Source organism: Hemitrygon akajei, chromosome 4 (genome assembly GCF_048418815.1).
Source record: "Hemitrygon akajei chromosome 4, sHemAka1.3, whole genome shotgun sequence".
In the NCBI taxonomy this organism is placed as follows: domain Eukaryota; kingdom Metazoa; phylum Chordata; class Chondrichthyes; order Myliobatiformes; family Dasyatidae; genus Hemitrygon; species Hemitrygon akajei.
In genome coordinates this window covers 9,652,631-9,677,936 of record NC_133127.1, presented here as the reverse complement: position 1 = coordinate 9,677,936, position 25,306 = coordinate 9,652,631, and the positions used below count along the sequence as shown (strand labels likewise).

General features: G+C 46.1%; 1 protein-coding gene across 1 annotated transcript in view; it reads right to left on the bottom strand.

The window, feature by feature from the left end:
• Nucleotides 1-25,306, bottom strand: part of LOC140726118 (dysferlin-like) — a 388,334-nt gene that overhangs the window by 49,628 nt on the left and 313,400 nt on the right. Inside the window, 4 exon segments of the mRNA XM_073042070.1 lie at nt 5,458-5,597; nt 13,633-13,775; nt 16,850-17,020; nt 21,531-21,622. Coding sequence (XP_072898171.1) covers nt 5,458-5,597; nt 13,633-13,775; nt 16,850-17,020; nt 21,531-21,622 — 546 coding nt within the window.

Here is a 25,306-nt window from a genome sequence, read left to right as displayed (position 1 = left end):
AAGGAAATGAATCTCAGGGTGTATATGGTGACATATATGTACTTGGGTAATAACTTTACTTTGATGCTGATGTTTGACCTACCTAATATTGAAAGGCCTGGATAGAGTGGATGTTGAGAGGATGTTTCCAGTCCAGAACCAGAGGGCAAAGTCTCAGAATACAAGGGCATCCCTTCGGAACAGAAGCGAGGAGTTTCTTTAGCAAGAAGGTGGTGAATCATTGCTATAGACGGCCGTGGAGATCAAGTTGTTGGATATATTTAATGCGGAGCTTGACAGGTTCTTGATTAGCAAGGGCGTCAAAGGTTATGGGGAGAAGACAGGAGAATGAGGTTGAGATGATGGAATGACAGAGCAGACTTGATCGGCCAAATGGATTCAGAGGTAGAACAAGGTAAATCCCAGGTGCCAGGGTCTAGGATGTTTCAGATTGCGTCCAAGATATCCTGCAGTGGGAAGGAGAACAGCCAGAGGTCATGGTACATATTGGTACCAACGACATAGGTAGGAAAAGGGAAGAGGTCCTGAAAAAAGACTACAGGGAGTTAGGAAGAAGTTGAGAAGCAGGACCGCCAAGGTAGTAATCTTGGGATTACTGCCTGTACCACGTGGCAGTGAGAAGAGGAATAGAGTGAGGTGGAGGATAAATGCGTGGCTGAGGGATTGGAGCAGGGGGCAGGGATTCAAATTTCTTGATCATTGGGACCTCTCTTGGGGCAGGTGTGACCTGTACAAAAAGGACAGGTTGCCCTTGAATCCCAGGGGAACCAATATCCTGGCGGGGAGGTTCGCTAAGGCTAATGGGGAGAGTTTAAACTAGAATTGTTGGGGGGTGGGAACTGAACTGAAGAGACTGGGGAAGAGGTGGTTAGTTCACAAATAGAGACAGTGTGTGAGGGAGGATAGGCAGGTGATAGAGAAGGGACGCGCTCAGACTGACGGTTTGAGATGTGTCTATTTTAACGTAAGGAGTGTTGTGAACAAAGCAGATGAGCTGAGAGTGTGGATCAGTACTTGGAGATATGATGTGGTGGCCAATACAGAGACTTGGATGGCTCAGGGACAGGAATAGTTACTTCAAGTGCCGGGTTTTAGATGTTTCAGAAAGGACAGGGAGGAAGGCAAGAGAGGTAGGGGCGTGGCACTGTTGATCAGAGATAGTGTCACGGCTGCAGAAAAGGTGGACGTCATGGAGGGATTGTCTATGGAGACTCTGTGGGTGGAGGTTAGGAACAGGAAGGGGTCAATAACTTTACTGGGTGTTTTTTTATAGGCCACCCAATAGTAACAGGGATATCGAGGAGCAGATAGGGAGACAGATCCCGGAAAGGTGTAATAACAGAGTTGTTGTGATGGGAGATTTTACTTTCCCAAATATAGATTAACATCTCCCTAGAGCAAGCAGTTTAGATGGGGTGGAGTTTGTTAGGTGTGTTCAGGAAGGTTTCCTGATGCAATATGTAGATAAGTCTACAAGAGGAGAGGCTGTACTTGATCTGGTATTGGGAAATGAACCTGGTCAGGTGTCAGATCTCTCGGTGGCAGTGCATTTTGGAGATAGTGATCATAATTCTATCTCCTCTACAATAGCATTGGAGAGGGATAGGAACAGACAAGTTAGAAAAGCGTTTAATTGGAGTAAGGGGAATTATGAGACTATCAGGCAGGAAATTGGAGGGTAAAATTGGAAACAGGTGTTCTCAGGGAAAAGTACGGAGAAATGTGGCAAATATTCAGGGGATATTTGTGTGGAGTTCTGTATAGGTACATTCCAATGAGACATGGAAGTTATGGTAGGTTACAGGAACTGTGCAGTACAAAGGCTGTAATAAATCTAGTCAAGAAGAAAAGCTTACAAAAGGTTCAGAGAGCTAGGTAATGTTAGAGATCTAGAAGATTATAAGGATAACAGGAAGGAGTTTAAAAAGGAAATTAGGAGAGCAAGAAGGAGCCATGAGAAGGCCTTGGCGGGCAGGATTAAGGAAAACCCCAAGGCATTTTACAAGTATGTGAAGAGCAAGAGGATAAGACATTAAAGAATAGGACCAATCAAGTGTGACAGTGGGAAAGTGTCTATGGAACCGGAGGAAATAGCAGAGGTACTTAATGAATATTTTACTTCAGTATTCACTATGGAAAAGGATCTTGGTGATTGTAGTGATGACTTGCAGCAGACTGAGAAGCTTGAGTATGTAGATATTAAGAAAGAGGATGTGCTGGAGGTTTTGAAAAGCATCAAGTTGGATAATTCACACAAAATGCTTGTGGAACGCAGCAGGCCAGGCAGCATCTATGGGAAGAAGTATGGTCGAAGTTTCAAGCTGAGACCTTTCGTCAGGACTAACTGAAAGAAAAGATAGTAAGAGAATTGAAACTGAGAGGGGGAGAGGGAAATCCAAAATGATAGGAGAAGACAGGAGGGGGAGGGATAAAGCTAAGAGCAGGCAAGTTAATTGGCAAAAGGGATACACAGCTAGAGAAGGGAAAGGATCATGGGACAGGAGGCCTAGGGAGAAAGAAAGGGGGAGGGGAGCACCAGAGGGAGATGGAGAGCAGGCAAGGAGTGATTATAAGGTGGGCAGAGAGAGAAAAAAAGAGGGGGGGGGGATTAATTAATTAATTAATCAATAGATCAAATAAATAAATAAATAAATAAATAAGGGATGGGGTAAGAAGAGGAGGAGGGGCATTAACGGAAGTTAGAGAAATCAATGTTCATGCCATCAGGTTGGAGGCTACCGAGATGGAATATCAGGTGTTGTTCCTCCAACCTGAATGTGGCTTCATCTTGACAGTAGAGGAGGCCATGGATAGGCATATCAGAATGGGAATGGGACGTGGAATTAAAATGTTTGGCCACTGGGAGATCCTGCTTTCTCTGGCGGACAGAGTGTAGGTGTTCAGCGAAACGGTCTCCCAGTCTGCATCGGATCTCACCAAAATATAGGACCCTGGTCAGACCCCACTTGGAGTACTGTGCTCTGTGTTGGTCACCTCACTACAGGAAGGATGTGGAAACCATAGAAAGGGTGCAGAGGAGATTTACAAGGATGTTGCCTGGATTAGGGAGCATGCCTTACGAGAATAGATCCTGCTTTCTCTGTTTCTATTAATAGAATCAGAGTCAGAATCGTTTTATTATCACTGACATACACCATGAAATTTGTTGTTTTGTGGAAGTAGTACAGTGCAATACATAAAATATTACCTTAAGTTACAATAAGAATAAATAGAGTGCAAAAAAAAGCAAAATAGTGATGTTGTACTCATGGGCCATTCCATAATCTCATGGTGGAGGGGAAGAAGCTGTCCCTCTAATATTGAGTGTGGGTCTTTAGGCTCCTGTACTTCCTCACACATCTAAACTCACATCGTTCTACAGATGCGCAAAGAGAAAGCATCACTGCATGGTATGGAAACTGAACTGTAGTGGACAGGAAGTCTCTACAATGGGTAGTCAAAATTGTCCAATGCATCACTGGCACCAGTCTACCCACCATCAAGGTCATAAATACAGAAAGGTGCAGGAAAAGGGCCAGTTACATCATGAAGGATCCCACCCACCCTGCTCATGGCCTGTTTGTCCCACTCCCATAAGGGAGGAGGCTATGTAGCATCCACGCCAGGACCACCAGACTCAAAAACAGTTACTTTCCCCAAGCAGTAAGGCTGATCAACATCTCCACACACCAACCCATCCCTCCACACCCCCAAACAACATGACTTTATCATTTCCTGTCAGAGCCACTTTACATACAGACACTTCTGTGCCTAGCATCACTATGGGCATACAATTAATGTATATAAATGTATATAAACTATCATATAATGTATAATGTATATAAACTATCATATGTATTTATATTTATTGTGCTTTTTATTATTATTGTGTTCCTTATCTTGTGTTTTTTCCAGTGTTGCATTGGATCTCAAATAACAACTATGTCATTCTCCTTTACATTTGTGTACTGGAAATGACATTAAATAATCCTGAATCTTGAAGAGGGCGTGCCCTGGATGTAGAGGGTGCTTCATGATGGAATTCATGGAATGTACCATGAGACATAAGAACAGAAATAGGCCATTTGGCTCATCAAGTCTACTCTGCCATTCCGCGATGGTTGATTTATTATCCCCCTCATTCCCATTCTCCTACATTCTCCATGTGACCATTGATACCCTGACTAATCAAGGACCTATCAATCTCTGCTTTCAATATACCCATTGACTTGGCCTCCACAACCATCACTGGCACCAGCCTACCCACCATCAAGGACATAAATACAGAAAGGTGCAGGAAAAGGGCCAGTTACATCATGAAGGATCCCACCCACCCTGCTCATGGACTTTGTCCATGAATTCCACAGATTCATCACCCTTTAGTTAAAGAAATACCCCCTCATCCCACTCTGATCCTAGACTCACCCACCATAGGAATCATCTTCCCCAAATCCACTCTACCCAGACCTTTCAATATTCAATAGGTTTCAATGAGATCTGTGCTCATTCTTCTGAATTCCAGTGAATACAGACTCAGAGCCATCAAACGCCGCTCCTCTTACAGTGTTGACCTTTTATTCTCAGAATGTAATTTTGAGACTTCATAAAGCACTGGTGAGGCCACACTTGGCGTATTTTGAGCAGTTTTGAATCCCTTATCTTAGAAAGGATGTGCTGAAACTGGAGAGGGTTCAAAGGAGGTTCATGAAAATGATTCCAGGATTGAATGGCTTGTCATATGAAGAGCAGTTGATGACTCTCGGCCTGTACTCACTGGAATACAGAAGAATGAGAGGTGACCTCATTGAAACCTATTAAATGGTGAAAGGCCTTGATAGAGTGGATGTGGAGAGGATGTTTCCTATGGTGGGAGAGGCTCAGACCAGAGGACACAACCTCAGAATGGAGGGGTATCATTTAGAATGGAGATGAGGAGGAATTTATTCAGCCGGAGAGTGGTGATCCTGTTGGGACCCTTTGCAACAGGCAACTGTGGAGGTCAAGTCCTTATGTATATTTAAGGCAGAGGTTGACAGATTCTTTACTGGTCAGGGCATGAAAGGATACGGGGAGAAGGCAGGAGACTGGGGCTGAGAGGGAAACTGGATCAGCCATGATGAAATGGCAGAGCAGTCTCGATAGACCAAATGGCTTAATTCTGCTCCTATATCTTATAGTCTTATGGCCTTAGGGAATCATTCCTGTGAACTTTCTCTGGACCCTCTCCATTGCCAGACATCTTTCCTTAGATAAGGGGCCCAAAACTGTTCACAATACTCCATGTGTGGTCTGGCCAATGCCTTATAAAGGCTCAGCAGGGTAAAGTGTGACAGCTACAGAGAAAGTAGCTCTGAAAGCAGGCAGACAATAAGGTCATGAGGGAGAACGTGAGGTTGAGACTCCATCTTAAAACACCTGGCTGCCTAAATCCCCTGAACTGCAGAACCCAAGCCTTACCTGCTCGATATTGGGCTGCAGCGGGCTGTAAAGTGACCTGGTTTCCACGTGCTCTGGAACCAGTCCTTGCTTACGCAGCACATATAGTGCCAGCCTCTCAGTGGGCGGTCCGAGGTGGACGTTTAAGGTCACTCCGTCCTCTGCAAGGGGAAAGAACAATCAATACAGTGTCCATGGGACCGGTTGCTCTCTGGGAAAGGGAGGGGCTGGGGAGGAGACTGCTGGGACTATTGGTACATCAGAACATAGAACAATACAGAGTTCAGGCCCTGAGGCCCTACTTCAAGATCAATCCAACCCTTCCCTCCTACATAGCCCTGCATATTTCTGTCATCCATGTATCCAATAAACTGGAATACTACCAGACTAGACATTACCAGGCATCATCCCTGAAAAAAATGGCAGAGTTTGTCATCGAAACATCAGTTATAATTGACACTTTTCCCAGCTGGAAGCCTGAGAAGAGTTTATTTGTCATATATGCTGAGAAAGCACTAGATCTTTTTTTCATCCATATGCCTATCTAAGAGCTTCATAAACATTCCTAGTGTACCTGCCTCTACCTTCACCCCGGCGGTGTGTTTCACACACCCGCCACCCTGTGTGTAAAAAACTTACATCTGACATCCCCTTTACTTTCCTCCAATCATCTTAAAATTATGCCGTCTCGTATTAGCCATTTCCACCCTGGCTGCCCACTCTATCAATATCTCTTATCATCTTGTACACCTCAATCAAGTCATCTCTCAAATTCCTTCATTCCAAAGAGAAAAGCCTTAGCTCACTCAACCTATCCTCATAATCCATGCTCTCTAATCCAGGCAGCATCCTGGTAAATATTTTCTGCACTCTCTCTAAAGTTTTCATGTCCATCCTATATGATGCCACCAGGACTGAAGGCAGAACTGGGACATGAGAAAGAATTCTGTAAACTCCACACAGACAGTGCAAGAAGTGAGGTTGAAGCAGGGACTCTGGAAACATGTGGCAGCACGATAAGGCTAACATCTTCCCTCAGGCTGTGAGATGAACGAATATCCTGCCACCACCAAGGTCTCATCACCAGGGGAGTTCCATATACCCACAACCCACTGCATGGAAAAGTTGCCCCTTGTGCTCCTCAGCTTAAACCTATGTCTTCTAGTCTTAGACACCCCTACCCTGGGCAAAATGACTGTCACTATCTGTGTCAATTGTGATTGTATAAACCTACATCATCATTGCGTGGTACAGAAGCTGCAAGGTATCAGGCCACAGGAGCCTACAGAAGATAGTAAAAACTGCCAAGAAGATCATTGGGATCTCCCTTCCTCTAGTTGTGACATTTACTGGGAGCGTAAAGAGCCCAAAGCATTGTTGAGGATCTCTACCACTCATCCCACAATCTCTTTGACCCACTACCATCAGGACAGAGGTTCAGGAGCATCAGGACTAGGACTGTCAGACTGGGTAACGGCTTCTTCCCTCAGGCTAATGTCACCACCGAGGTCTCATCACTGAGACAGTGAGCTGTTTACTGCTTATCTGTGCTGCACACTACAACATTTTGAATCATATTTTATTAACTTATTTGTGTTAATATTTTATGTGTTGTGCGTGATATATGTTGTGTAGGCTCACTTTGGTCTGGAGGAACATTGTTTCATTTGGTTGTATATACATACAGTCAGATGACAATAAACCTGAAAATGACTTGGTTCTTATTTCTCTCAGCTCAAATCCTTGGGACCAGTTTCCTCTGAGATTGTGTGATCTCAAAGTGTTATATCTCAATGCGTAGAGTATAAGAAATAAGGTGGACGATCTTGTTGCACTTTTACAGAATATCAGGCATGCTGTTATGGCTGTCACTGAATCATGGCTTGTATTTGGGAGCTGAATGTCCAAGGTTAGACATTGTATTGCACGTACAGGAAGGTAGGTGGAGGGGGTGGCGTAGCCCTGCTGGTAAATCAGTAGAAAGATGTGACATTAGATCGGAAGATGTTGAACCCTTGTGGGTTGAGTTAAGAAACTGCAGAGTAAAAGTACACTGATGGCAGTTATATACAGGCCTCCCAACAGTAGATGGGATGTGGACCACAAACTACAACGGGAAATAGAAAAGGCATGTCAAGAGGGTAACGTTATGATTGTCATGGGAGATTTTAACAATGGGAAAATCAGGTTGGTAATGGATCTCTAGAGAATGAGTTTGTTGAATGCCTATGAGGTGGCTTTTTAGAACAGTTTGTCATTGAGCCAACTAGGAGATCAGCTATACTGGATTGGGTGTTATGTAATGAACTGGAGGTCATTAGGGAGCTTAAGGTAAAAGAACCCTTAGGAGGCAGTGATCACAATATGATTGTGTTCAATGTAAAATTTAATAGGGAGAAGGTAAAGTCTGACATAGCAGTATTTCAGTGGAGTAAAGGAAATTACAGTGGTATGAGAGAGGAGTTGGCCGAAGTAAATTGGAAGTGTGTGCCGAAAGGGATGACAGCAGAGCAGCAATAATGTGAGTTTCTAGAAAAAAAATGAGGAAGGTGCATGATAGATGAATTCCAAAAACAAAGAAATACTCAAATGGTGAAATAGTGGCTGACAAGGGAAGTCAAAGCTGATGTAAAAGCTTAAGAGAGGGAATACAAAAAAGCAAAAATTAGTGGTGAGACATAGGATTGGGAAGCTTTAAAAAACCTACAGAAAGCAACTAAAAAGATCATTAGGAGGGAAAATATGAAAAATGAAAGCAAGTTAGCAAACAGTATCAAAGTGGATATTAAAAGTGTCTTCAAGTATGTAAAATATAAAAGAGAGATGAGAATGGATATAGATATGGAGGCCGGAGAAATAACAACGGGGGCCAAGGAGACGGCAGATGAACTAAACAAATATTCTGCATCAGTCTTCACTGTGGAAGACTATAGCAATGTGCCAGGTGTTGCAGGGTGAGAGGGAAGAGAAGTGGATGCAGTTACTATTACAAGACAGAAGGTGCTCAAAAAGCTAAAAGACCTAAGTCACCCAGACCAGATGAACTGCACCCTAGGGTTCTGAAAGAGGTAGTGTTAGAGATTGTGGTGTCATTGGTAATGATCTTTCAAAAATCATTAGACTCCGGCATGGTGCCAGAGGACTGGAAAATTGCAAATTTCACTCCTTAAGAAAGGAGTAAAGTTTTAGATACGAAATATTAAACCAGTTAGCCTGACCTCAGTGGTTGGGAAGATGTTGGAGTCAATTGTTAAGGTTGAGGTTATGGAGTAGTTGGTGACATTGGACATGATAGAACAAAGTAAGCATAGTTTCCTTCAGGGAAAATCTTGCCTGTTGAACCTGTTGGAATTCTTTGAGGAAATTACAAGTAGGATACATAAAGGGAATGTAGTGGACGTTATATATTTGGTCTTTCAGAAGGCCTTTGACAAGGTGCCACTCATGAGGCTGCTTATCTAGTTAAGAGCCCATGGTATTACAGGAAAGTTACTAGCATGGTTAGAGCATTGGCTGATGGGTAGGAGGCAGCCAGTGGGAATAAAAGGATGCTTTTCTGTTTGGCTGCCAGTTACTAGTGGTGTTCCGCAAGGATCGGTGTTGGGACCACTACTTTTTGTGCTGTATATTTATGATTTAGATGATGGAATAGATAGCTTTGTTGCCAAGTTTTCAGATGATATGAAGATTGGTGGAGGGGCAGGTAGTGTTGAGGAACACGTAGGATGCAGAAGGACTTAGACAGATTAGGAGAATGGGCAAGAAAGTGGCAAATGAAATACAATATTGGAAAATGCATGGACATGCACTTTGGTATTAGAAATAAATGTGCGGACTGTTTTCTAAATGGGGAGAAAATCCAAAAATCTGAGATGCAAAGGGACTTGGGAGTCCTTGTTCAGAACCCCCTAAAGGTTAACTTGCAGGGGGGGTTGGCAATGATGAAAGCAAATGCAATGTTAGCATTAATTTCAGTTTTAGGCCTCTCATCTAAGAAAAGATATGCTGGCATTGGAGAGAGTCCACAGGAGGTTTACAAGGATGATTCCAGGAATGAAAGGGTTACCATACGAGGAATCTTTTGATGGCTCTGGGTCTGTACTCGCTGGAGTTTAGAAGGATGAGGTGGGATTCACTGGAATATTGAAAAGCCTAGACAGTGTCGATGGTGGGGAAGTCTCAGACAAGAGCGCACAGCGTAGAGGGCGTCCATTTAAAACAGAGATGTGGAGAAACTTCTTCAGCCAACTGGTGGCGAGTTTGTGGAATTTGTTACCACAGGCAGCTGATGAGGCCAGATCGTTGGGTATATTTAAGGCAGAGATTGACAGGTTCTTGAATGGCCGGTTACGGGAAGGCCAGGGATTGAGGCTGAGAAGAGAATAAAAAGGATCAGTCATGATTGAGTGGCAGAGCAGACTTGATGGGCCAAATGGCCTAATGGGGATTCCATCATGAGGGTAACAGACAAGAGATTCTGCCAGCCGGACAAGGATACCCGAAAGGTGTGTTGCCTCCCTGGTGCGAGCGTACAAGATATCACGGATCAGGTCCAGAGTATTCTCAGGAGAGAGGGCGAGCAGCCAGAAGTCTTGGTACATGTTGGTATCAATGACATAGACAGAAAAAGAGAGGAGGTCCTGAAGGAAGATTACTGGGAGCTAGGAAGAAAATTGAAAAGCCGGGCCTCCAGAGTAATAATCTCAGGATTACTGCCTGAGCCACGTGCTAATGATTGTAAGAATAGCAGAATTAAGCAGATGAATGTGTGGCTAAGTAACTGGTGCAGAGGGCAGGGCTTGAAATTCTTAGATCACTGGGATCTATTTTGGGGAAGGCATGATTTATACAGAAACGATGGGTTACACCTGAACTCAAAGGGTACTAATATCCTGGTGGGATTGTTTAATATAGCTGTTAGGGAGGGTTTAAACTGAGTTGGCAAGGGGGAAGGAAACCAGGGTGTTAGGGTCGAGGAAGAAGAAAATAGAAAAAAGTCAAGGAAGTCCTGCTGTTCAGGAGGATTTAAACTAATGTGGCAGGGGGATGGGAACAAGTGCAGAGAGACAGAGGGGTGTAAAATGAGAGTAGAAGCAAAAAGTAGTAAGGTGAAAAGTAAAAGTGGCAGGCAGGCAAATCCAGGGCAAAAAGCAAAAAGAGCCACTTTTCAACATAATTGTATAAGGGCTAAGAGTGTTGTAAAAACAAGCCTGAAGGCTTTGTGTGTCACTGCGAGGAGCATTCGTAACAAGGTGGATGAATTGAATGTGCAGATAGTTATTAATGAATATGATATAGTTGGGATCACAGAGACATGGCTCCAGGGTGACCAAGGATGGGAGCTCAACATCCAGGGATATTCAATATTCAGGAGGGATAGACAGGAAAGAAAAGGAGGTGGGGTAGCATAGCTGGTTAGAGAGGAGATTAATGCAATAGAAAGGAAGGTCATTAGCCTGGAGGATGTGGAATCGATATGGGTAGAGCTGCATAACACTAAGGGGCAGAAAACGCTGGTGGGAGTTGTGTACAGGCCACCTAACAGTAGTAGTGAGGTTGGGGATGGCATTAAACAGGAGATTAGAAATGCGTGCAATAAAGGAACAGCAGTTATAATTGGTGACTTCAATCTACATATAGATTGGGTGAACCAAATTGGTAAGGGTGCTGAGGAAGAGGATTTCTTGGAATGTATGCAGTATGGTTTTCCGAACCAACATGTCGAGGAACCAACTAGAGAGCAGGTCATTCTAGACTGGGTATTGAGCAATGAGGACGGGTTAGTTAGCAATCTTGTCGTGCGAGGCCCCTTGGGTAAGAGTGACTATAATATGGTGGAATTCTTCATTAAGATGGAGAGTGACATAGTTAATTCAGAAACAAAGGTTCTGAACTTAAAGAAGGGTAATTTTGAAGGTATGAGATGTGAATTAGCTAAGATAGACTGGCAAATTATACTTAAAGGGTTGACGGTGGATATGCAATGGCAAGCATTTAAAGATCGCATGGATGAACTACAACAATTGTTCATCCCAGTTTGGCAAAAGAATAAACCAGGGAAGGTAGTGCACCCATGGCTGACAAGGGAAATGAGGGATAGTATCAATTCCAAAGAAGAAACATACAAGTTAATGAGAAAAAGCGGCACACTTGAGGACTGGGAGAAATTCAGAGTCCAGCAGAGGAGGACAAAGGGCTTAATTAGGAAAGGGAAAAAAGATTATGAGAGATAGCTGGCAGGGAACATAAAAACTGATTGTAAAAGCTTTTATAGATATGTGAAAAGAAAAAGATTGGTTAAGACAAATGTAGGTCCCTTACAGTCAGAAACAGGTGAATTGATCATGGGGAACAAGGACATGGCAGACCAATTGAATACCTACTTTAGTTCTGTCTTCACTAAGGAGGACATAAATAATCTTCCAGAAATAGTAGGGGACCGAGGGTCTAGTGAGATGGAGGAACTGAGGGAAATACATATTAGTAGGGAAGTGGTGTTAGGTAAATTGAAGGGATTAAAGGCAGATAAATCCCCAGGGCCAGATGGTCTGCATCCCAGAGTGCTTAAGGAAGTAGCCCAAGAAATAGTGGATGCATTAGTGATAATTTTTCAAAACTCTTTAGATTCTGGATTAGTTCCTGAGGATTGGAGGGTGGCTAATATAACCCCACTTTTTAAAAAAGGAGGGAGAGAGAAACCGGGGAATTATAGACCGGTTAGTCTGACATCGGTGGTGGGGAAAATGCTAGAGTCGGTTATCAAAGATGTGATAACAGCACATTTGGAAAGCGGTGAAATCATCGGACAAAGTCAGCATGGATTTGTGAAAGGAAAATCATGTCTGACGAATCTTATAGAATTTTTTGAGGATGTAACTAGTAGAGTGGATAGGGGAGAACCAGTGGATGTGGTATATTTAGATTTTCAAAAGGCTTTTGACAAGGTCCCACACAGGAGATTAGTGTGCAAACTTACAGCACACGGTATTGGGGGTATGGTATTGATGTGGATAGAGAATTGGTTGGCAAACAGGAAGCAGAGAGTGGGAATAAACGGGACCTTTTCAGATTGGCAGGCAGTGACTAGTGGGGTACCGCAAGGCTCAGTGCTGGGTCCCCAGTTGTTTACAATATATATTAATGATTTAGATGAGGGAATTAAATGCAGCAAATCCAAGTTTGTGGATGACACGAAGCTGGGCGGCAGCATTAGCTGTGAGGAGGATGCTAAGAGGATGCAGGGTGACTTGGATAGGTTAGGTGAGTGGGCAAATTCATGGCAGATGCAATTTAATGTGGATAAATGTGAGGTTATCCACTTTGGTTGCAAGAACAGGAAAACAGATTATTATCTGAACGGTGGCCGATTAGGAAAAGGGGAGATGCAACAAGACCTGGGTGTCATTGTACACCAGTCATTGAAGGTGGGCATGCAAGTACAGCAGGCAGTGAAAAAGGCAAATGGTATGTTGGCATTCATAGCAAAAGGATTTGAGTACAGGAGCAGGGAGGTTCTACTCCAGTTGTACAAGGCCTTGGTGAGACTGCACCTAGAGTATTGTGTGAGTTTTGGTCCCCTAATCTGAGGAAAGACATTCTTGCCATAGAGGGAGTACAGAGAAGGTTCACCAGATTGATTCCTGGGATGGCTGGACTTTCATATGAAGAAAGACTGGATCGACTGGGCTTATACTCGTTGGAATTTAGAAGATTGAGGGGGGATCTTATTGAAACGTATAAAATTCTAAAGGGATTGGACAGGCTAGATGCAGGAAGATTGTTTCTGATGTTGGGGAAGTCCAGAACGAGGGGTCACAGTTTAAGGATAAAGGGGAAGCCTTTTAGGACCGAGATGAGGAAAAACTTCTTCACAGAGAGAGTGGTGAATCTGTGGAATTCTCTGCCACAGGAAACAGTTGAGGCCGGTTCATTGGCTGTATTTAAGAGGAAGTTAGATATGGCCCTTGTGGCTAAAGGGATCAGGGGGTATGTAGAGAAGGCAGGTACAGGGTTCTGAGTTGGATGATCAGCCATTATCATACTGAATAGTGTTGCAGGCTTGAAGGCCGAATGGCCTTTTCCTGCACCTATTTTCTATGTTTCTATGTTTGTAATTCTGCTCCTATGTCTTATGGTCTTATATCTCAAAATGCCCAGAGTCCGAGATTGTACAGCAGTAAGAGTATTTATACACACCAAACTCCGAGAGATGAAACTCCTGCCCTCTGAACAAGATCTTGTCATCCCTGTACACAGGGAGTCTGTCACCATGTCTCTGTGCGTAGATGTGCAGGCACTGTGTCGGTGTGAGCTGGTCTCGCCATCGGTTGGGTCCAGATCTGAAGGAGAATCAGATAAATTGGGATGAAGTCCAACTAAATGTAGAACACAGAACAGTACAGCATGGGGCAGACCATTCACCGCACAGTGTTGGGCTGATCAATGTCCTCTTCCTGAATATCATCCTTATCCCTCCATTCTTTATGTATAGCACAGGCCCTTCGACCCACAATGCTGAGCCACCGTCTGTCTAAAAGCCTCTTAAACTCCACCCAACTGGCTGATTCCGTGACTAGCCCTGGTAAGCCATTTCAGGTACCTACCACTCTCTGCATAAAAAAACTTGCCCCTCAAATCGCCTATAAGCTCCCCTCTTCCTAACCTTAAAATCATGCCCCTTGGTGTTTGAGAACTCTGGTGAAAAGAGTCTGGTTGTCAACCCTACCTGTACCTCCCATAATAATAATAAAAACTATGACAGGTCTCTCTTCAGCCTGCAGCACCCCAGAACATCAAACACTGAACAGTGTGCACAGGTCCTTCAGCTCACAATGTTGTGCCAACCTTTTAATCTACTCAAGATGAATCTAGCCCCTCCTTCCTCCATAGCCCTCCATTTGCCTATCTAAGAGTCCCTTGCCGTGGCAAGTGCTGGTAGCGACTGAACCCAGGTGCGGAGGAATGCCAGACTCTCACATAGGGATGGGAACCAGGGGTTTTACATAGTACATAGGAATTCCAACACAGCATTGGCGGCAAGACCAAGCGACACCATGAGACAAACCATTGTCTACACGGTAACCCCCGATGAGTGCATTTCGGGAGTCTGTTTAAATTATCACAGAATGCAGAAAACCCGGGTGAGTCACAATTGACCAGATTAGACATAAAGCAGAAGGGTTTAACAACTCTCCTTGAGACAGCAATTACAAGTGCTCAAGAAACCGAGAAGCCTAATGCTTCATGACAAGATGCAGAGGCCCACAGGACTCGTGACAGTCTGTAATTGATTTGCCTACTCCGCCACCTCGGCAGGGCTTTCCATTTGAGCCACCACTCACTGGTTAAAGAAACGCATCTCCAATGTTCCCCTCTGATCAGCCCTCAAATTGTAAAAGGTACGTGGACACAAACATAGCGAGAACAGGAACCCAAAATACCACGGCATAATACAGGCCCTTCGGCCCACAATGCTGTGTGGTCTCAGTACCTAAGGAGGGCCAACTAAATGTCTTCAATGACTACCATCCAGTGGACCTGACCTCACACTACATAAGACCCTAGGGAGGCTCATCTTAGCTCATCTCCAACCCCTGGTCAGATCAGCCCTCGATCCCCTGCAGTTTGCCCACCAGGAGCACATTGGAGTTGACGATGCTGTCATCTACTTGCTGAACAGAGCCCACTCCCATTGGATAAGCAGGGTGGCACCGTGAGGATCATGTTATTTGATTGCTCGCGCCTTCAATACCACACAGCCCTCATTGCTGAGGAAAAGCTGCATTCAGTGTAGGTTGGCACTTCTATTGGATCCTGGATAACGGACTACCTGACTGGCAGACCACAGTTTGTGCTGCTTCAGAGCTGAGTGTCAGACATGGCTATAAGCAGCACTGGGGCCCCACAGGCTCCCTTCCTGTTTATGCTGTATAATTCGGACTTTAGATACAACGCTGAGTCATGTCATCTGCAGAAATTCTCTGATGACTCAGCGACAGTTGGGTGTGTAAAGGGAGGAAGGGAGGATGAATACAGGGCCCTGGTGGAGGACTTTGTCAAACGGTGCAAGCTGAATCATCCACAGCTCAACATCAGTAAGACAAAGGAGATGGTGATGGACTTTAGGAAGACTGAGCCAGCAGTGCTCCCCGTTACTGTCAACGGTGAGGACGTGGACGTGGATGTGGATGTGGTGAGGACCTACAAGTACCTGGAGGTGCACCTGGATGACAGATTGGACTGCAGCACCAACACAGAGGCTGTGTACAAGGAGGGCCAGAGTCACCTCAACTTCCTGAGGAGACTGAGGCTCTTTGGAGTATAAAAGCCTTTCCTTCATATGTTCTACCAGACTGTTTTTGCCAGTACAATCTTCTATGCGGTAGTGTGCTGGGGCAATGGCTTCAACACAGGTGATGCCAACAGGCTCAATAAACTGATTAGAAAGGCTGGCTCCATTATAGGAGTCGAACTAGACACACTGGAGGTTGTGATAGAACAAAGGACCCAATGGAAAATGCTGGCAATTCTGGACAATGTTTCTCACCCTTTGTGTGCCTCCTTGGTAAGAGAAGCACTTTTAGTGATAGTCTAAGACAACTGCGCTGCTCCAAAGAGTGCTGTATGAGGTCATTCTTACCCTCAGCCATTAGGCTCTATGAGTCAAGCTGTAGTAAGGGAAGTGATGACCCTGGTTCCTATTAGACTGTTGAGGTAACTTATTTTTTATTCTTTTTTACTTCTCTTCTAATATCTGTATATTTGTGCACTTGTAACGCTACTGTGACACTGTAATTTCCTTCAGGATCAATAAAGCATCTATCTCAAGCTACTCTAAGATCAATCTAACCCTTCCCTCCCACGTATAGACCACCATTTTTCTATCATATATGGGCCTAAGAGCCCCTAAATGTCCTTTATACTTCTACCTTTAGCACCAGCCCTAGCATTGTATTCCAATCACCCACTGTTTAAAAAAGACTATCTCTGATATCCTCCCCATGCTTTTGTCCAATCACCTTAAAATTAAGTCCCTTCCTATTAACAATTTCCACCCTGGGAAAAAGCCTCTTATCATCTTGTAGACCTCTATCAAGTCATCTCTCATTTCCCTTCACTCCAAGATGAAAGCTGTAGCAATGGGAGAGAAAGGATTTTAGGAGAGGGTGGGAAATCTATTGGAAGAAAGGATTTTCGGTGATGATGGGAAAGCTGTGGGAAGAAAGGATTCTTGGGGAAATGGGATAGCTGTGGGAACGGAGAACGGATTCTAGCAGAGGATAGGAAAGCTGTGGGAAGAAAGGATTCTTGGGGAAATGGGATAGCTGTGGGAACGGAGAACGGATTCTAGGAGCGGATGGGAAAGTTGTGGGACTTGGAGAGAAGAACTCATGGACAGCAAGAGGCAACGCACATAGAGTAAGTCTGGGGCAGGCCACAGCAGGCACCATATCGCGACAGGAGGCGATTCTCCAAGTCGATGACAGTCTCCCCAATCTTCTCATCCTTTGACAGGAGGTCATAGTCGTACAAGGTGACCTTCAGATCCTTCTCAATGGGCAGGATCCCTGTTAGTTCATACACCCTGCAAAACAGAACAGGGATGTTAGACACAAGGAGACCCAGAATCATCATCAAACAGCATAACCCTGGGGCTGTGTGGAAGGAGATTCACTGTGTATCTTAACTATATCCTGGGAGTGTGTGAAGGGACAGTGTAGAGGGAGTTTCACTCTGTCTGACCCCGGGAGTGTGTGAAGGGACAGTGTAGAGGGAGCTTCACTCTGTGTCTGACCCTGGGAGTGAGTGAAGGGACAGTGTGGAGGGAGTTTCACTCTGTCTGACCCCGGGAGTGTGTGAAGGGACAGTGTAGAGGGAGCTTCACTCTGTGTCTGACCCTGGGAGTGTGTGAAGGGACAGTGTAGAGGGAGCTTCACTTTGTGTCTGACCCCGGGAGTGTGTGATGGGACAGTGGGGAGGGAGCTTCACTCTGTGTCTGACCCCCGGAGTGTGTGATGGGACAGTGTGGAGGGAGTTTCACTCTGTCTGACCCCGGGAGTGTGTGATGGGACAGTGTGGAGGGAGCTTCACTCTGTGTCTGACCCCGGGAGTGTGTGATGGGCCAGTGGGGAGAGAGCTTCACTCTGTGTCTGACCCCGGGAGTGTGTGATGGGACAGTGGGGAGGGAGCTTCACTCTGTGTCTGACCCCGGGACTGTGTGATGGGACAGTGTGGAGGGAGTTTCACTCTGTCGGACCCCGGGAGTGTGTGATGGGACAGTGGGGAGGGAGCGTCACTCTGTGTCTGACCCCGGGAATGTGTGATGGGACAGTGGGGAGGGAGCTTCACTCTGTGTCTGACCCCCAGAGTGTGTGATGGGACAGTGGGGAGGGAGCTTCACTCTGTGTCTGACCCCCAGAGTGTGTGATGGGACAGTGTGGAGGGAGTTTCACTCTGTCTGACCCCAGGAGTGTGTGATGGGACAGTGTGGAGGGAGCTTCACTCTGTGTCTGACCCCGGGAGTGTGTGATGGGACAGTGGGGAGGGAGCTTCACTCTGTGTCTGACCCTGGGAGTGTGTGATGGGACAGTGGGGAGGGAGTTTCTCTCTGTGTCTGACCCCGGGAGTGTGTGATGGGACAGTGTGGAGGGAGCTTCACTCTGTGTCTGACCCTGGGAGTGTGTGATGGGACAGTGGGGAGGGAGTTTCTCTCTGTGTCTGACCCCGGGAGTGTGTGATGGGACAGTGGGGAGGGAGCTTCACTCTGTGTCTAACCCCGGGAGTGTGATGGGACAGTGGGGAGGGAGCTTCACTCTGTGTCTGACCCTGGGAGTGTGTGATGGGACAGTGGGGAGGGAGTTTCTCTCTGTGTCTGACCCCGGGAGTGTGTGATGGGACAGTGGGGAGGGAGCTTCACTCTGTGTCTAACCCCGGGAGTGTGTGATGGGACAGTGGGGAGGGAGCTTCACTCTGTGTCTGACCCTGGGAGTGTGTGATGGGACAGTGGGGAGGGAGCTTCACTCTGTGTCTGACCCTGGGAGTGTGTGATGGGACTGTGGGGAGGGAGCTTCACTCTGTGTCTGACCCTGGGAGTGTGTGATGGGACAGAGGGGAGGGAGTTTCTCTCTGTGTCTGACCCCAGGAGTGTGTGATGGGACAGTGGGGAGGGAGCTTCACTCTGTGTCTAACCCCGGGAGTGTGTGATGGGACAGTGGGGAGGGAGCTTCACTCTGTGTCTGACCCTGGGAGTGTGTGATGGGACAGTGGGGAGGGAGCTTCACTCTGTGTCTGACCCTGGGAGTGTGTGATGGGACTGTGGGGAGGGAGCTTCACTCTGTGTCTGACCCTGGGAGTGTGTGATGGGACAGTGGGGAGGGAGTTTCTCTCTGTGTCTGACCCCAGGAGTGTGTGATGGGACAGTGGGGAGGGAGCTTCACTCTGTGTCTGACCCTGGGAGTGTGTGATGGGATAGTGTGGAGGGAGCTTCACTCTGTGTCTGACCCCGGGAGTGTGTGATGGGACAGTGTGGAGGGAGCTTCACTCTGTGTCTGACCCTGGGAGTGTGTGATGGGACAGTGGGGAGGGAGCTTCACTCTGTGTCTGACCCTGGGAGTGTGTGATGGGACAGTGGGGAGGGAGCTTCACTCTGTGTCTGACCCTGGGAGTGTGTGATGGGACAGTGGGGAGGGAGCTTCACTCTGTGTCTGACCCCGGGAGTGTGTGATGGGACAGTGTGGAGGGAGCTTCACTCTGTGTCTGACCCTGGGAGTGTGTGATGGGACAGTGGGGAGGGAGCTTCACTCTGTGTCTGACCCTGGGAGTGTGTGATGGGACAGTGTGGAGGGAGCTTCACTCTGTGTCTGACCCCGGGAGTGTGTGATGGGACAGTGTGGAGGGAGCTTCACTCTGTGTCTGACCCTGGGAGTGTGTGATGGGACAGTGGGGAGGGAGTTTCTCTCTGTGTCTGACCCCAGGAGTGTGTGATGGGACAGTGGGGAGGGAGCTTCACTCTGTGTCTGACCCTGGGAGTGTGTGATGGGACAGTGTGGAGGGAGCTTCACTCTGTGTCTGACCCCGGGAGTGTGTGATGGGACAGTGTGGTGGGAGCTTCACTCTGTGTCTGACCCCTGCTGTCCCTGCCCTGGGAGATTACGTTTTGACACTGGCATCCATGAATGGAACAATACAGTAATAATTGCCCCACCTTGTTGGGAATAACATTTCAAAATGAAATTCTGCTTTTTGTTTAACAAATGAATTGTGCAGATAAAATAAATATATCCCTGAAACCTTGCTAATAATTATATAAGCCTGTTGCTGCCTCATTGGTTCGAGGGTTTTCAAAGCCGAGACTCTCGGGTCAGTGGTGTGAGCCAGCTTGCGAGTGTGTGATTGTTTAAGTTGGCAAGAGGTGGACAGTGTATGGAGCAGCCAAAGGATAGGGAACACCTTGCCAAGGGTACATCCCACGTGTGGGAGGCACCTCACTCACTGAATCTTAAACACTCTTAAAATTCAAATAAGGGCCACTGCCAGATACAGGGCCCAGGGGACGGGAGTCACGAGCACACAACTCTTGGTTCTGCAGGCTGTTCTTGGCCTAGCAATTCCTTACAGTTGTCATACCCAGGGTGTGTGGGTGGGGGGGCAGTGGGGATAAACTCCCACTACCTGCCTATTTAATGCTCCCAAAGGTCTGCTTCACAAATAGCTTTTGATACCAAGTCCAGCACCTGGCCTTCACATGTGACTTAGCTACTAAGTTTAATGGAACTATTTCTACAGAGAGGAGAAGGGACAAAGATGGGTTACTGGTGCCTTAAAACCAGTCACTTCGGGCAGATGGGGCTTGTCAGCTGTGGTTGGCAGCTCATCTAGGAGAAAGAAAATTCTTATCTCAAACCTCTGCTGCCTTGCAGCTCATGGGGAGGTCTTTGGGAGAAAACCCTGAGGAAAAATTTGGTGCTGGAGTCCCTAAGGCATTGAGTTCAACGTTGACTAACAACTCCTGCGATGTTGCGGGTGCCAGTCTCTGCCGTTCCTTTGGATTCATCAACCGTGTGGTGAGGGGGAGCATGCTGCAGGGGAACAGATTGCTGTCCATATCATACGGCACCGGCTTGCTTACGGACTTCCTTTAACAACATAGACGGCTAGGATGCAGCATCCATCGTCAGCCCCAACCAACAGAGGGTCTTTTTGCTGGCCTGGTGAACTCACAGTTTGGGTTGAATCCACTCCACCACCTCGATGATCCTAGTTGATCTTCTCCCTGGTTGGGCATGAACCCCCTTACAAAACAGGTCCATGTGTCAGGCTCCCACTGGGCCAGAAGGATGTGAATTCAGTTTGTTTCATACTTTCTTACCAGGGCGGCCCAGTTAACACACCGCTGTTATAGTCCAACACTGCCCAACTACAGCCCTGTGAACAATTAACCAACTAATCCATACGTTTTCTGGAATGGCAGAGGAACCATGGGTTCAAAGTTCAAAAGCAAATTTATTATCAAAGTATATGTATGATTCATTTTCTTGCGGGCATCCACAGTAAATAGAAAGAAACACCTCAGAATCAATGAAAATCTACACAAAACGAAGAACAGACAACCAGCGTGCAAAAGACAAAAAACAGTTCAAATACAAAAAGAAAAGAAATAATAATAATAAATAAATAAGCAAGCAACAAATATCAAGTTCACGAGTTGTAGAGTCCTTAGAAGAGAGAGTTGTGGAATCAGCTCAGTATTGGGGTATCTGAAGTTACCCCCTCTGGCTCAAGAGCCTGGTGGAAACCCACATGGTCACGGGGAGAAAGTATAAAATCCTTATAGACAATTCAACCAGGGTTGCTGGCGCTGTGAAGCGATACGCTAAACGTACCACTCTGAAATCTTTGTTATCTTGCTCTAGGTGATCAACGGGGAGGTGGGTGAGTTGGGAGAAGGTTTCGATGTCATTGTGGTTCAACACCCCCCTGTGCTTCAGTGTCTAGGCCCATATGTTTTATTTCTGGTAGCCTGGAATGAACTCAGGCCACGTTCCTGGTCCTACATCCTCGTTTACTTCTGTTGTCAAGGGATTTCCACACCTCACCTGCCAAATTCCGGGTTGAGAGTGCACGGGATGTAATTATCCTGGTCATTCATGGACTTCTTTCCCAAAGAAACTTTCACGTACGGATCACACTGAAAGACAGAAAGATTCACGTTTGTTTAATGTCAATTCCAGTACGCAAGTGTAAAGGAGAACAAAATAATTATTACTCTGGATCTGATGCAGCACAGAAACACAATAAGATGGAAAACACAATAATTAAAAAGTATAATAAACATAAATACATAAAATAGCTTATATTCATAGATTGATTGTATGTCCATAAAGTGATGCTAGGCACAGGAGTGTCTGTACATCAGGTGACTCTGACAGGAAATGATAAAGTAGTGGTGGTTGGGGGTGTGGAGGGATGGGTTAGTGGATGGAGGTGTTGATCAGCCTCACTGCTTGGAGAAAGTAACCGTTTTTGAGTCTGGTGGTTCTGGTGTGGATGCTACATAGCCTCGTCCCTTATGGGAGTAGAACAAACTGTTCAAGCGCAGAGTGGATGGGATCCTTCATGATGTTACTGGCCATTTTCCAACACCTTCAGTTCCCCTCATTAGATGCTACCTGACATGCATTTGCTACCTGACATGCTACCTGACAGGGAGCATTTAAAAGGTTATGGAAGTTTATCCCCAGTGCACCCACCACCACCCTGGCTCTGACACACTTACAGAACCATTTCCCTCTAAAGCTTTCCTATTCACACACCTGTCTTTAGCATGTTGTAATTGGACCTGCCTTTACCACTTGCTCCAGCTACTCATTCAGATCTATTTACTTATTTATTGACAATTTACAATGACCAATTAACCTACCAACTGGTACCTCTCCGGACTGTAGTTAGAAACCCACGTGGTCATGAGGAGAACATACAACTCTTTACAGGCAGCAGCGGGAACTGAACCCAGGTGGCTGGTACCGTCAAGTGCTGTGCTAACCATGCCGCCCCACCACCCACTGTGTGGAAAAGTTACCCCTCGTGTCCCTCTGCTTACACCTATGTCATCTAGTTTTAGACACCCCTACCCTGGGGGAAAGATTGTCACTGTCCACCCTATCTATGCCCTTCGTGACTTTATGAACCCAGTTCATCGTTGTGTGGTATGGAACTTGCAAGATGCTAGTAAGAACTGCCAAGAGGATCAAGCTGAAGTTCAAATTTAATTGCCATTCATCCATACGTGAATACCTATGAATACAGCCAAGCGAAAGAGAGTTACTCCGAGACAAGATGCACAGCCCTGTACCAACAGTCACACACAGCACAAAGCACTTACAGCACAGATAAGTTGGCCATAATCACGCAGCCACACAAGTCCCTCCTGTACTGCTGCAACAGGCAAGCCCGAGGTATGAGGCCTAGGCCTCGCTACAACCAAGGACACGCGGCTTCTGTGCTGTCAGTCTCAACAATAAACCAGTGAATTAGACGTGCAGTATTTTGCCAGTGTCACCTGGTTCTCCCTTCCCCCATTTGTGACATTTACTGGCAGCGTTTCAGACAAAGGGCCCAAATCATTGTTGAGGATCCCTACCACCAATCTCTTTGGCCCACTACTGTCAGGAAGGAGGGACAGGAGCATCAGGACTAGGTCTGTCAGACTGGGTAACAGCTTCTTCCCTCAGGATGTGAGACTAATGTCACCACTGAGGTTTCGTCACCAGGACAGGCAGCTGGTTACTGTACCTGACACTGAGCAGTCACTGACACATGCTTGGCTTTAAGGGCTCACTGTCACATACCGGTTGCCGTGAGTTTCATCTGAACATCTGAGGGCCAGTAGGAAACCACTTGGCCCCTCAAGAATTCTCTACCCTCAATAAACTCATGACTTGCTCTGATTGTTAACTTAACCCTTTAACCCTTCACTCTAAAGGCCTGGGTAGTGTAGATGTGGACAAGACGTTTCCTATAGTGGGTTAAGTCTAGGACCAGAGGACACAACCTCAGAGCAGAGGCATATTCATTTAGAACTGAGATGAGGAGGAACTCCTTAACCCAGAGGGCCATGAATCTGTGGAATTCATTGCCACGGGTGGCTGTGGAGGTCAAGTCATTGAATAAATCTAAAGCAGAAGTTGATAGGTTCTTGATTAGTCAGGGTGTCAAAGATTATGGAGAGAAGGCAGGAGAATGGGGTTGAGAGGGTTAATAAATCAGACATGGTGGAATGGTGGCGCAGACTCAATGGGCCAAATGGCATACCTCTGCCCCTATGTTTTATTGTCTGATGGTCACTCCCCTAGTTTATAAAGCACCTACTGATCAACCCAATAACCATCACTTTACTGCCAATCACACTCTGCTTTAGGATAATCAGAGACTCTGTGGCCACTGTCCTTTGAGGAATAGAATGACAAAGACCCGCAATGTTCCACGAGTAAAACTTTCACCTCACCCTGTCGGGGTTCTGACTCCTGCCAGGAATCCCAGCGAATAGCAGGCAGGACTCCCACAGTGAGCAGGAATGTGGTAGAACAGAGTGATCCAGGTATACAGATCCATATTTCCATGAAAGTAGCATCACGGGTAGATAGGGCCATAAAGGGAGCTTTTGACACATTCACTTTCATAGATCAAAGTACTGAGTACATTGGTGAGACCTAACCTGCGTGTAGTTTTGCCACCTTCCTACAGGGAAAGACGCCAATAAGATTAAAAGAGTACTGAGAAAATTTACAAGGATGTTGCCAGGACTTGAGGACCTGAGTTATAGAGAAAGGTTGAACAGGTTAAGACTTTATTCCCTAGGGCATAGGAGAATGATGGGAGATTTGATAGAAGTCTACAGAATTATGAGGGGTAGAGATAGGGTAAATGCAAGCAGGCTTTTTCCACTGAGGTTGGGTGAGACTACAACTAGAGGTCATGGGTTGAGGGTGAAAGCTGAAATGTTTAAGGGGTACCTGAGGGGGAACATCTTCACTCAGAGGGCTTGAGAGTGTAAAACGAGCTGCCAGCAGAAGTGGTGCATGCCAGCTTGATTTCAATGTTTAAGAGAAATTTGGATAGGTACGTGGATGGCCGTGTGCAGGTGTAGGTCAAAGGAACTGGGCAGATTAATAGTTTGGCATGAACTAATCAGGCCGAAGGGCCTGTTCCTGTGCTGTAGTGTTCTATGAATCTAGGGTGGGTAAATCCCCAAGATGTTTCCTCAGACCCTGCGGGAGGCAAGTGCAGAAATTGCAGAGATATTTAAAGCATCCTTCGTGACAGGTAAGGTACCCGAGTTTATGTTGTTTTGCTGTTTAGGAAAGGCACTAAAAATAAACCAACAAATTAATGGCCGGTGAGCCTGACATCAGTAGTGGGAAAGTTATTAGAAATATTCTAAGGGACCGGACATATGAGTATTTGGATAGACATGGACTGATTAGGGATAGTCAGCATGTTTTTGTGTGTGGTGGGATGTGTCTAATCAATCCTTTTGAGGAGGTTACCTCCTCAAGACATGGGTGTTCTCTTCATGGACTTTAGCAAGGCTGACAAGGTCCCGCATGGGTCAAGCAGATTCAGTCGCTTGGCGTTCAAGATGAGGTAGTAAGTTGGATTAGACATTGGCTTTGTGGGAGAAGCCTGAGAGTGGTAGTAGATGGTTGCCCCTCTGACTGAAGGTCTGTGACTAGTGGTGTGCCACAGGGATCGGTGCTGGGTCCATTGTTATTTGTCATCTATATCAATGATCTGGATGATAATGTGGTAAATTGGATCAGCAAATTTGTGGATAACACCAAGATTGGGGGTGGAGTGGACAGTGAGGAAAGCT